Raw genomic sequence first — 12,343 nt, 5'->3', positions numbered from 1 at the left:
ATAATATTTAGCATTTATTTAAAAATGAACTCTAAATATATATTATTATTAAATTAAATAAATATTATCACATTCTAAAATTATACTTAAAATTTTTATTTCCAAATTTAATTCTTTTTATTTAATTAATTTTTCAATTAATTAAATATAATTAAATATTAAAATATCATAATAATTTTCTATTAAATTAAATCATTAATTAATCCTTTTAATTAAACTTAATTAATAGAAAATACATCAAGGACTCATAAAGCAACATACGAAAACCCATCATAGAAAAATACATACTAACTCAAACAAAAGGGTTATAATCACGAAATAACATCATTTGATGCATTCGGAGGGTACTTAACTCAGATACTTGCCCTAATTATCAATTAGGACAATTGGCTAAAGGGTTTAGGAATTGGACTTAAGAGTTTATCTCCCCTCTCTTACCATTGAGATAATGCGATAGGGTACGCTCATCCTGGCAATTCAGGGAAGTCGATACCCGGTACCTGCAACCTGCATAAAATCCACGCATGTACAGACACAATATTTTAAGCTAAACAGACAATGGCAGGAAGTGGTGCATCGTGTAGATACCGACTAGCAGGTGACTACGACTCCCTTCCTTAACCACATCAGAAACACCATACATAAAGAAAACAAACACGCACACCATACACATGCAGTATGGGGTAAGTATCCATAAGAAAGCACATGTGAGAATAAACCATCTAACTAATCATCATCGATAACTGAAAACATTGAATAATCATCATGCATGCATGAAATATAGAGTACCAAGTCATCTCATCATATAATAAATTGAGTGTAAAACAACATCTGATAATCTGAAAGTAATGCTACTAAACATCAAGTATAAAACTGGCCTAAAAGAGTTTGGCAATTAAAACAAAATGTGAACTAGGGGTAGGCACTACATTTTAAAGCTTATTATTTATAATCATTCAATTCCTTATAACATGCATTTTTTATATATGAATCTTGATGGATGACACAATCAAGAAATACCTTTGCCCTCATCAATTGAACTACAATCTGAAATTTTAAAACAAAAGAAATACCAAATAAAATTATTTACTTTTCAATCTACTTTAAAAACTTTGCAATATTTGTTCAACAAATATACAACACATTACAATATTTATTTGACAAATATACAATGCAACAATCATTAGAAATACAAACTAACCAACAACCTACCCTTTCACAAATATCTCTTGGAACAAAATAATTGTTTGTTCATCAAAGACAATATATTGAAGATTTGTTCACTTTTGAGGGCTAAATGAAAATGAAAAATGGAATATCTATTTAATTTGTATTAACATCATGCATCAAAAAGTGATGATGGAATCTAAAACCTACACAATCTAAACCAGAAGCACTTAATACAAATCATATTCTTAATATCTATTTTAGTTAATTGATATTTAGGATCTTTGGTTACTAGAATAAATAGGATTTTTTTTCTCAATATTTCAAATCTTCAACAAATCTTTGTTTTCCAATTTTTACTCACTCATGATTGCTAATTTTCAATATTTTTTTATCTTTTTTCTATTTATTTATTAGCTTTTATTTAGCATATTTGCAAAAAATTGGAGTCTATAAAAGTTATAAAGTTTTAATTAATTTGGATGTAATTGATTTTTATTTTTATCTCTTTTCAATTGTATGCTCAAAACAAATATTTGAATATCTATATTTTTTAGATTTCATTATCTTCATTAGTAATATTATAAATGGTCATAAATACAAATATATTGGATTGGTAAGAGATTCTCCTTAAAACATTTGTACAAGGAGCTATATATTATATGTTAGAGTTGTTTCAAGTTGATATGAAATAATTAGATTATCATTTTAGAAAAGAATTGTAATATATATATGTGCATGTGTGTGTGTGTGTGTGTGTGTGTGTGTACACACACACATATATATATATACATACATATATATATATATATATATATACATATATATATATATATATATATATGTATATATTATATATGTATATATGTATATATATATTATATATGTATGTATGTATATATATATATATATATGTATATATATATACATACATACATATATACATATATATATACATACATATATATATACATACATATATATACATATATGTATACATACATATATATACATACATATATGTATGTATACACACACACACACACACACACACACACACATATATATATATATATATATATGTATGTATGTATACATATATGTATGTATATATATGTATGTATACATATATGTATATATATGTATGTATATGTATGTATATATATGTATGTATATATGTATGTATATATGTATGTATGTATATATGTATGTATATATATACATATACATATGTATACATATATACATGTATGTATATATGTATACATATATACATTTGTATATATATATATATGTGTGTGTGTGTGTGTGTGTGTGTGTGTGTGTGTGTGTGTCAATTTTGGGATAACTATTTATATTTGTTATAAAACTAAATATATAAAGTATGATTAAGCTTTCATGTTCAACCTTTTTATAAAATATGATATTTTTGGTTTCTCTTTAAATATAATAAGAAATTAAACTAATTGAATTGTGATAAAAATCTCATGAATAAATGTTTAAACAATACTAAAAAGGCTATTTAGAATTTGGTGGTTGATCATTCTTCTGATGTTTTTTGTATCCAGGAGACTACACTCTCTATGGAGTCTATGGTCCAACATGCCACTAGTATTTGGACTCGTGGGCAATGCCAGTGTGTTGGGGCTATGGGTAGTGCTGGTGGTTTGGCTATCTTTTGGGATCCATGAAAAATTTCTCCCCTTGCCTGGGTGTCTTCTCGCTTAGCTCTCTCTATGGTGGCTTCTGCTTTGGACTCAAGAGAGGTAATCATGATTACTAATGCGTATGCGCCTGTTGATTTTGTGGGAATGGAGGAACTTTGGAGACATATTCAATATGTTAGAAATTTTCACCCTTTTCATCCTTGGGTATTAGCAAGGGACTTCAATTCAGTTTTAAGTCTGGAGGAGAAGCAAGGTGGTTTGGCTAGATTGGGGCCTTCTTCTGCTCTTCTTCAGCAACACATCACTTTTGCATCTCTCTAATGTTAAGCCTTCTAATAGTCTCTTTACTTGGAACAATCGAAGGACTGGGGCTAATGCTATCTCACAACGTTTGGACAGATTTCTTGTTTCTGGGTTAGTGGAACCCTTACTCTCTCTTTAGAAATCTTAGACTGGAGGGATTCTGATCATTGGCCAATCAAATTTTTTGCGATTAGAGCTTGTATTCCAAAGCATCCACCTTTTAAGTTCCAGTTGATATGGCTTTGTGATTCCTCTCTTCGCGATTTTGTTTTATGTTGGTGGAGAGATGGCGCTCCTGAATATGGTACTGCTATGTTTTCATTTTCTAAAAGGCTTCAATATGTTAAAAGGCAGCTCAGGATATGGAATAGACAATGTTTTGGCAATCTTCACTCTATGAAGAGGCTTGCTCAGGAAGATCTTGATGTTGTCACAAGACAAATTAGAGATTGAGGTTTCTCAGAGCATCTTGAAGGGCCGAATCCCTTGCTTCTAGAGCTCTAGAAGAATAGGAACTTCAAGAGGAATTTTTTTGGAAGCAAAAGGCTAGAGTTGATTGGCTCCAGGAAGATGATTGGAACACTGCTTTATTCCATAAAATGATGCAATCTTGTTAGAATTAGAGCAATATTTGTTCTTTGGTTAATTCTCAAGGTATCCAACTAACTTCCTTGCAAGATTTTTTCTAGGAGGCTACTCGACACTTTTCTACCCTCTTCTCTAAGGACTCTCCTCTTGTTGATAATGAAGAAAATATTATTTTGTTTTGTATTCCTTCTCATATCACTTAGGAAATGAATGATTATCTCATGCGACCAATATCTTTGGAAGAGTTGGAGGAGGTGGTCTTTGGCATGCCTAAGGGAAAGGCTCCTGGTCCTAATGGCTTTCCAGTTGAGTTCTTTCAAGAATTCTCGGGCATCATTAATCATGATTTGTTAAAGGTGGTTAAGGAATCCTATTCTAGCAAGCAGATGCTTTGGGCTTTGAATTTGACTTTCTTGACTCTTATTCCAAAAAGAGAGGGTGCTAATCATTTGGAGTTTTTTGGACCAATTGCCTTATGTAATGTGGTTTACAAAGTCATTACTAAGTTGATTGCTAAGAGAATTAAAAAGTGGCTCCCCATTATTATCTCAAAGGAACAAGGTGGTTTTATTGATGGAAGAGAGATTTTGGATGGGGTGGTTATTACTACTGAGGCTATTCACTCTATGGCTAGTTCAAAGGAGAGAGCAATGCTTGTTAAGTTGGATATGACTAAGGCCTATGATAGAGTTAAATGGAGTTTCCTAAGGAATATTCTTCTTACCTTTGGCTATAACTTTGACTAGGTGAGTTGGACTATGAGTTGTGTTACTTCTACCTCTTTTTCAATTCTTCTTAATGGTCAACTTTCCCAGCTATTTGATGCCTCTAGAGGCCTCTGCTAGGGTGACCCTCTCTCCCCATATCTTTTCATCATCATGGCTGAGGGCTTGGGTAGATTCATTAAGTATCAAGTGTCCCAGAATTCTATATAGGGGTGGCGGTGGGGTAATGGTTTACCTACTCTTTCTCACCTTCAATTTGTTGATGATTATGCTCTTGCGAGTCTTGGTAGGATCAAGGAAGTTGAAGCCTTTTGACATACTTTTGATATTTATTTGGTAGCTTCAAGCCAAAAAATTAATGAGCACAAATCTTTCATTTACTTTTTTAACACTCTTGATTCTATTCAACAAAGGATTGCTAATATCCCACGGTTTCATATTGGGTCACTTCCTTTGACTTATCTCGGCATCCCTATTGTTGTTTCTAGGCAGCCACGTCTTTTCTGGAAAAAATTGATTACCAAGCTTTAGGATAAGGTAAATCATTGGACTCATAGATGGCTTTCTACTACTGCTCAGGTTACTCTTCTTCAATCTATTATCCAATTTCTTCCTACTTATAGAAGCATGGTTCAAGCTGCTCCTATTTACTTTCTCAAGGAGATTGATGCTCTTTCTTAGCAATTCCTTTGGAGTGGTGATTTCCGTAGCACTAAATGGAGTTTGATTAGCTGGGAGATTGTTTGTAGGCTTAAAAAGGAGGGTGGTCTTGGTCTTCGATCAACTCTCTTGAGTAGTCAAGCGTTAACTACTAAGCTTTATTGGCGATGGTGTTCTGGACAACATCAACTTTGGGCTCGTACTATCACCAATAAATATTTTTGTGGTGCTGATCCTTGCTCTATTTTTGCACTTCCTCTTGAAGGTCATGGCTCAATGGTCTAGCATACTCTAAAGACTGGTGCTATGTTAGTCAAGAGAGGTCTATTCTGGATATGTAAGGGAGGCTCTTAGGCTTTGTTTTGGTTTGATGCTTGGGATGGATTCTCATCCATATTATCCATGTACCCTCATCTTCAGACTCTTTGTGATTCTTTTCATACTGTTGGTTGGGATAAAGTGGCTCATTACAAGACTCCTTATCAATTGGGACCTGTTGTTAGTTATAGATGGAAGCACTTTTTTGATTGGCCTCTTGGAGGCACAAATGTGGATCATCGGGAGCTTTCTCAAATCCTGGCCTCTAGGGAGTGTTCCTCTTTGCTAGGTCCAGATGTTTTGGCTTGGGGAGGTACCTTGTCTAGTAAATATCATGTCTCTATTGGGTATCAGGAGATGACTAGACAATTATTTGGGGATGCTGAGGTCCCTTGGTGGAAGCAAGTTTGGAATAAAGTTTCTTGGTCCAAGTGCAATTCTTTCATGTGGCTAGTGGCTCACAACCACTATCTTAAGTGGGATAATCTTTGTAAACATGGATTTCAAGCCCCCTCTCATTGTGTTTTGTGTGGTAATGGGGAGGAGTTTGTCTCCCATCTGTTCTTCCATTGCTCCTTTTCTACTCAGCTATGGCACCTTTGGTGGAGTGCTTAGGGTTGCTCTTTTAAACATGCTTCCTCTTTGCTTGAGTTTTGGGCTCGCTTGGGCGGTGCTCCCTCCAAGTCTTCTCTTCTCCATGCTGCTTGGATTGTTGGCCCATCATTCATTCTCTAGCATATCTGGCTAGAGAGGAATCGTCGAATCTTCCAAGATGTTCGGCTTGGTGTTATGCATCTTTGGTGGAAGATCTCATATTCTCTTCAAAAAACTATTCAAGTGAATTGTGCGCTAGATGGGGGTATGGATTCAGTTGATCTTGTTATATGCAATCGCCTCAATTTTCATCTTCAAGACAGAGTTGCAACTCAAAGGTTTCAAAGCATGACCAGGCAGCCTCGGCAACAGAGGAAAGGTCAGGTGAATCGGGATGGGCATTGGACTCCTCCCCATGGAGTTCTGAAAATTGACATTGATGGTTCTTCTTGAGGGAATCCAGGCCTAGTTGGTTTTGGGGGAGTGGCTCGTTGCAGTTCTGGTGATGTTAAATTCTTTTTCTCAGTGCATAAGGGTGATTACACTAACAATCTCATTGAGGCTCAAGCCATTTTATATGTTGTGGAACAATGTTGTTTGCGGGGATGGCACAAGATTATTTGTGAGTTTGACTCCCAAGTGGTGGTGAACTTGCTTTCCTCGTAGGAGCTTGAAGATGTTAGTTGGTAGTTGGCTACTGTTGTTAATCAAATTCTTCTCTTTTATACCTCTCTTGAATTCATTAGGTTTACTTACATTCCTCGTGAATGGAATAGAGCTTCTGATTGTTTAGCCAAATGGGCTTCTATTTATGCTTCGGCAAAAATATTATAGATAGGGGGCAACTTCCCTTTGAGATGATGCAAAAATTTGATGAACTTGTTGCTCAGGATAAAGCTCCTAGTTGAGCTCTCCTTGTTGTAATCCTTTCTATCTTAATAAATTTTTGCCCCTCTTTTTCCAATACTAAAAATGTTTTTTATTGTTTTAAATCTATTATTTGATTTCTACAATGATTGCTTCAATACTATAAATTTTAATAAATCATTATATTTTACAAGAAATAGACTTACATAAATAACTAATATTAAAAATAAATTATAAAAATTAAATATATATAAAATTTCACATTTCATTTTATAAATAAACAATAATAATTAGATGTTCCATGCTAGTCTAGTTTAGTTTAGTGAAATGTAATTTGGCAGCATGAGAGCATTCAATGGGTCATTTCTTTATCAATGGATTGATTAGCTTGCCATATGTGTGGGGAAGAAATTAGGGTTTTAAGTCTTTACGTATTCTGGTTTTAGCCTTTCTGAAGTGTGAAATTTGTTAGGATTTCAATTTACTCTTCTTTGTTCAAGTTTTTTTTGTTAACAAATGGAATCTTACAGGAATTACAGCCCTCAACTTATAATTGAGAAACATATGTAGCATACATAAAGGCAGGCCTTGAGGCCTTTCTCTTTACAATTTCCTCATCCCATATGTACCCTTGATAATCTGACTAAACCAATGAATCTATTGGCCAGATTGGGCAGTGATGATTCAGGTCAAGTTTGATCCCAAACTTTCTAGGAAATAAACGTGCACAATTGATTCCGGAAGCTATGCATAATAAGGCCCCATTTCAGCATAAATTTTCTCTCTTGAAATATCTCTGTTGTACTAGTACTTCTCCTCTCCAGCCACCGCAATTGCACGAGGACTTAAGCCAATAATATACAATCAATAAGCATTGAAATTTACCAATTTAGTGCCCGGTCTGCCTCATTTGCTCTAGCAGACTTGGTGCAAACCATAGGAATATACACTGATCCATCATGACTTATCTGGACATTAGGTTCAGTTTTTTCCTTCTCGGTGCTATGTAGCTATACATAGTGCAACATATTTCAGTACTAGAAGCTTTAGTTTGGTCCGTCATGCAGCTTATGAGCTCAAAGCCAATAGTCCCACCATGGCAGAGAACTGGAAGCACCCTGTTCTTCCACATTCACAAAGATATTGCAAGCTTCTTCATGGAGATAACCCTCATCGATTCTGAAGAGTTGCTGGCATGCCTTGGATGGAATACCCATACCACAAAGAGCCTCAGCTAAATTCATTAGGCCTTGCTCATGGGAGCCCTCCCCACCTACAATATTAGGGTTATTGATAGATGGGTATTTCATGGATGATGAAGATTGTGCAAGTTGAGTAAAGATTTGGTGTGGGGGTTTCTTGTCTTCATTCAGCATGTTGGCATTGGAATCAATTTCAGGGCTAAAAAAACTCTCATTTTCATTCAACACCAAAACCCTAAGTGGCTTGATATCGATTTTCTCCATGCTCTGGTCTTTCTCCTTGAAGAGGTGGGCAATATCGCTGAATGGCTTAATGTCAATGTTGCTTTCTCCTCCTGAATCATCCAGTTCAACATTGTTGCTGTTTTCAACTATGCTTGTTTCTTTCGTTGAGTTGGGATCATCCCCTTTGCAGCATTCGGCTTCCATCAGTTTCCCCTTGAGGCTTTCCAACTGCAACTCCACAGAATCAGAAACTGGAAACATTTTAAAATTCTCTGCAATGAATTTTCTTTTAAAAAAGGGTAACAAAAGGTTACTCAATCATTCAACTTTCATATAAGTAGATCCAAAATTTTGATCTCTCAACTGTCTAATCCTACATGAAACAAATGGAAGAACAAAAGCAAACACCAAAGCATCTCTGCAGTTTTCCTCAGAAGTTAATACAGATGGATCCCAAAGTTTTTTGCTCTTATTCTCTTAAGTTGGTTTTTGATTGGACCATCACTCTATAAATTTTCAAGCAAGGACGATTTTAGCAGATTAATAGCTCACACTAGCAGTCTACGTCCCTTCATTGGATATTGTATATATGTTGGTTGTAAATCATATCCGAAAGGTAACTATGAGATAATGGATATATATGTATAACAGCAAAGATTGAGACCTGCATTTTGGAATGAAGATATAATAGAAGATCATTCATGTGTTGGGGATGAATGTCTCTTAGGTCTATAATGAAGTATGAATGATCGATTCTTATGACGAATGCTTAAATCTCGTACTGTGTTCTTTGGGGGTATAAACTGACTGCATAAGGTATCTTGAGGTACAGATCTCCAGATTGTATTATTCTCATTTCTCTTGGTAATAGAAGACTAGATGTGCTGCTGGATACTCGATTCAAATTCTTGCTGGCCTGATTTTTGGCTACTAGCTCAAGCAGATGAATGGAACTTGGGTTTACTTCTTTTCTGCGCTTCTCAAAGCATCCTTCCACATAAAAATTGAAAAAAATAGGAGGCAACTCTCTATATATTTTTTTAGGGATGAAAATTGGAAGAGCATCGAACATTTGAGGCACTCCTTAATGACCATCTCATTCAGTAGTAAATGATAAGAACCAATCTCTCGAGAACTATCCTGCAATTTAAGCACGGTTAAGTGAACAGAGGGAGTAGCATGAATCTTAGGAGGACCTATCTTTTCCTATTAGGCTCGGTGCTCCTAGAGTCTGCAAGGAATTCTATCACAAACCACATTGAGTAAACAAAATGATCAAACACAATCTATTCTGAAAAAAAATTGCATTGATTTATGTACGGTTTTTCATAGGCTCTAACCTCTGCGAGTAGAGTGTCCTTTTCCTTCTGCAATCCCTCAAAATCAGATTTCAAGGTATCATAACTAAGTTTGAGGAAATTGTAATCTCTTTCAAGCTGCTTGGTTTTCCAACGAGCTCTTCTGTTCTGGAACCACACAGCAACCTGGCGAGGTTGAAGTCCGAGCTCTTGAGACAACTGTATTTTCTTCTCTGGCTCCAACTTGGTTTCCATTTCAAAACTCTTCTCCAAAGATCTCACTTGATCTACCGTCAGTCTTCTCTTTTTAGACTCTGGTTGGTAATTCATAAATTCATCCGCTGCATCATCATCCATCTGCTCTTCAGGATTGCCTGAAAACAAATTATAGAGGTGTAAATTAGATAGGGAATCAAACACACTTTCTTCTAACATGCCTCCACAGATGTTTCAGGCTGTACATAAAATCTTAAGCAAAGATGGTCAAACGAAGCTTTGGAGAAACAATTTTGAAAATCCTACAGATACACACTATTTGATCTCTTGTGAACTAATTACCCTACTGAAATATTAACATGCGAATCCATAGAAACACATCAGTTAACCATTACCATTATTGAAAAAAACACATAACAGTTATTAAAAATTCACAAAACAAAAAACTCTACAGGTTTCTTTTATTCTTGGTTTCATCCTGCTGATGATGGATCACAGTTTGTGATTCGGAACCTTGATGGAATTTTTTTTTTGTACAATCAAATCCAGAAGTTCTTGCAAATAACTCTACAGTTAATAAAATTCACAAAATATTGGGATATACCTGAATTTGCCATAGGTGACAAAGGGCAATTATGGTCATTCATATTCATCCCCAGATTGGTTAGGAACTTATAAATAGCTGTATGAGTACAATGAACTCACTTCAGAATTAGGAACATATGCAATACCCACTGTTAGGAAGCTACCCAGCTCAAATCCATAACTTGATATTGTTTATATATGCTCACTATGTTGCCATCCAAGCTCAAATCCGTAACTGTGACTATTTTTGCTGTCAAATAACTAAGTCCACAACATGTGCTCTGTACTCATTCTCAAATATTTATCTCCCACAACCAGATCTTTTTTTATCACTGACATATGCTCATCATATCGCCATCCCAACTGAAATATGACTTTCTATGCACGGTCCATAATCTGTATTTGATGTTGTGTAATCTAAACCTACCACCAAAACTATATGCTTAATTTTATATGCTCGTCATATGGCAGTTCCAACTCTAAGTCCATAGCATTAGCTATATGTGCCCAATCAAATTTAAACATCCCCACAATTGGATAATCAAAGCTATTCACTCATTATCTTGCCATACAAATCAATGAGAAAATCCTTATACCCACTATCATATACTTATCACTACTTTCATGCAATCACAAGATTTCAAATCTAGATATATAACTTGTCTTGGGCACATGGCAATCCCAATTGTTTCAAGGCTAAAACCATAAACTGAGGATTTTGGCTTCCCAACCATTAAAATATGTAACCACCGTCATGAATGACTGATTTGTACTGTATTCTTAGAGTATGTGTCTCTCACTTATCTTTAGCTACAAGAAGAGTAGCTCCTGGAGTCTCTGATGATTACGCCAGATATGTCATTCATTGAATCAATTGAGCTTCACCCAGTAGAAGCAGAGACACCTACAACTACAGAAGCCTCGGAGCATCAGCTTCAGGGTCTTCAGTTTCTCTCAGATCCAATGCCATCTTCATATCTTAACAAGAGCGCCAAGTACAAACAATACCAGATAGAAATATGAGAAAGCAAGGCATGCTCATGATTGCAGCATCATTTTTAATGAGTGATAATACAGCTATGGAGGCAAAAGGCGTATAGATTACAGGGCACCTATCTATCTAAAGCAGCAGCCACAGCCTTACTATTGTTCCCCAAATTGCATATGCCTAAACAAGTAAGTATACACAAGTCATGGAATCTACATGACCATTAGGGCATCCGCGCATATCAAACCCTCATGATGCTCCTCTGCATTGAAAATCAGTGCACTTAATACAGATGCCCCACCACCATTTTATAAAAGAGTTATCAGATGCCTCCCTCTGCGACTGCTGTTGTTTTCCATCCTGACTCAACCCAAAGCCAGCAGCCATAGTTACAGTACAAGGCAAGGCCCTGTTGATTGATAGCAATGCCTAGGACAAGACCATTGTAAGCAAATTTTTTGAACCAAAGCATGATTTTACAAAACTTAGATGTTAGAAAACAGCTTGATAAAGATATCCATCAATGCAACATCATCATCAACAACAACTACTGTACCAGCAGAAGCATCACTGCTGTTGTCAGCAACAGTAGCATTTGTAACAAGCGTATTAACTGTTGCAGTACCAATTCAAGTTGATAGGCTTTCGTCACTTTTTCAAAATTGTAAATGGTTAAAAAACAAGTTCATGACCCAAATCCTAGTTTGGAAGCTCTAAAATTGGAGTGTAGAGTATGAGAGATCGAGCAGTTGGTATTCCACGAGAAAGTCTGAAGTAATAAAACTGAAAAGCTTTGTCAATGTACATACTAACCGTGCTCTTATTCGAATGGGGTGCCTCCCATATCACGCCTCGAGAAGCTAAATTTCCTTATCGGATATCGAGATAAGCTCACATAATATCCTCAAGTTGGTGCTGAGTTTTTTCCCAAAGTTCCAAG

General features: G+C 35.5%; 1 protein-coding gene across 1 annotated transcript; it reads right to left on the bottom strand.

The window, feature by feature from the left end:
- Nucleotides 1–7,413: 7,413 nt before the first annotated feature.
- On the bottom strand, nucleotides 7,414–11,684 carry LOC149554847 (uncharacterized). Its single transcript, XM_089828858.1, has 3 exons — nucleotides 10,435–11,684; nucleotides 9,657–9,988; nucleotides 7,414–8,544 (listed from the first exon to the last, which is right to left on the bottom strand). The coding sequence occupies exons 1-3, from the start codon at nucleotides 10,481–10,483 to the stop codon at nucleotides 7,966–7,968; spliced, it is 960 nt and encodes a 319-aa protein (XP_089684984.1). The 5' UTR covers nucleotides 10,484–11,684; the 3' UTR covers nucleotides 7,414–7,965.
- Nucleotides 11,685–12,343: the final 659 nt, after the last annotated feature.

The sequence above is a fragment of the Cupressus sempervirens genome, chromosome 5 (genome assembly GCF_028749045.1).
Source record: "Cupressus sempervirens isolate cs-2001-9-10 chromosome 5, ASM2874904v1, whole genome shotgun sequence".
NCBI classification, from domain to species: Eukaryota; Viridiplantae; Streptophyta; class Pinopsida; order Cupressales; family Cupressaceae; genus Cupressus; species Cupressus sempervirens.
The sequence above is the reverse complement of the archived record's forward strand: the minus strand, read 5'-3'. Positions and strand labels throughout refer to the sequence as shown.

What these genes read in the sequence shown, in the direction of transcription:
- LOC149554847 (XM_089828858.1), bottom strand. Translation starts at nt 10,483, where the DNA reads ATGAATATGAATGACCATAATTGCCCTTTGTCACCTATGGCAAATTCA. An exon ending in GTCACCTATGGCAAATTCAG is followed by an intron (nt 9,989 to 10,434) that starts GTATATCCCAAT and finishes ATTTGTTTTCAG; the next exon opens with GCAATCCTGAAGAGCAGATG. An exon ending in AGGACACTCTACTCGCAGAG is followed by an intron (nt 8,545 to 9,656) that starts GTTAGAGCCTAT and finishes GTGGAGTTGCAG; the next exon opens with TTGGAAAGCCTCAAGGGGAA.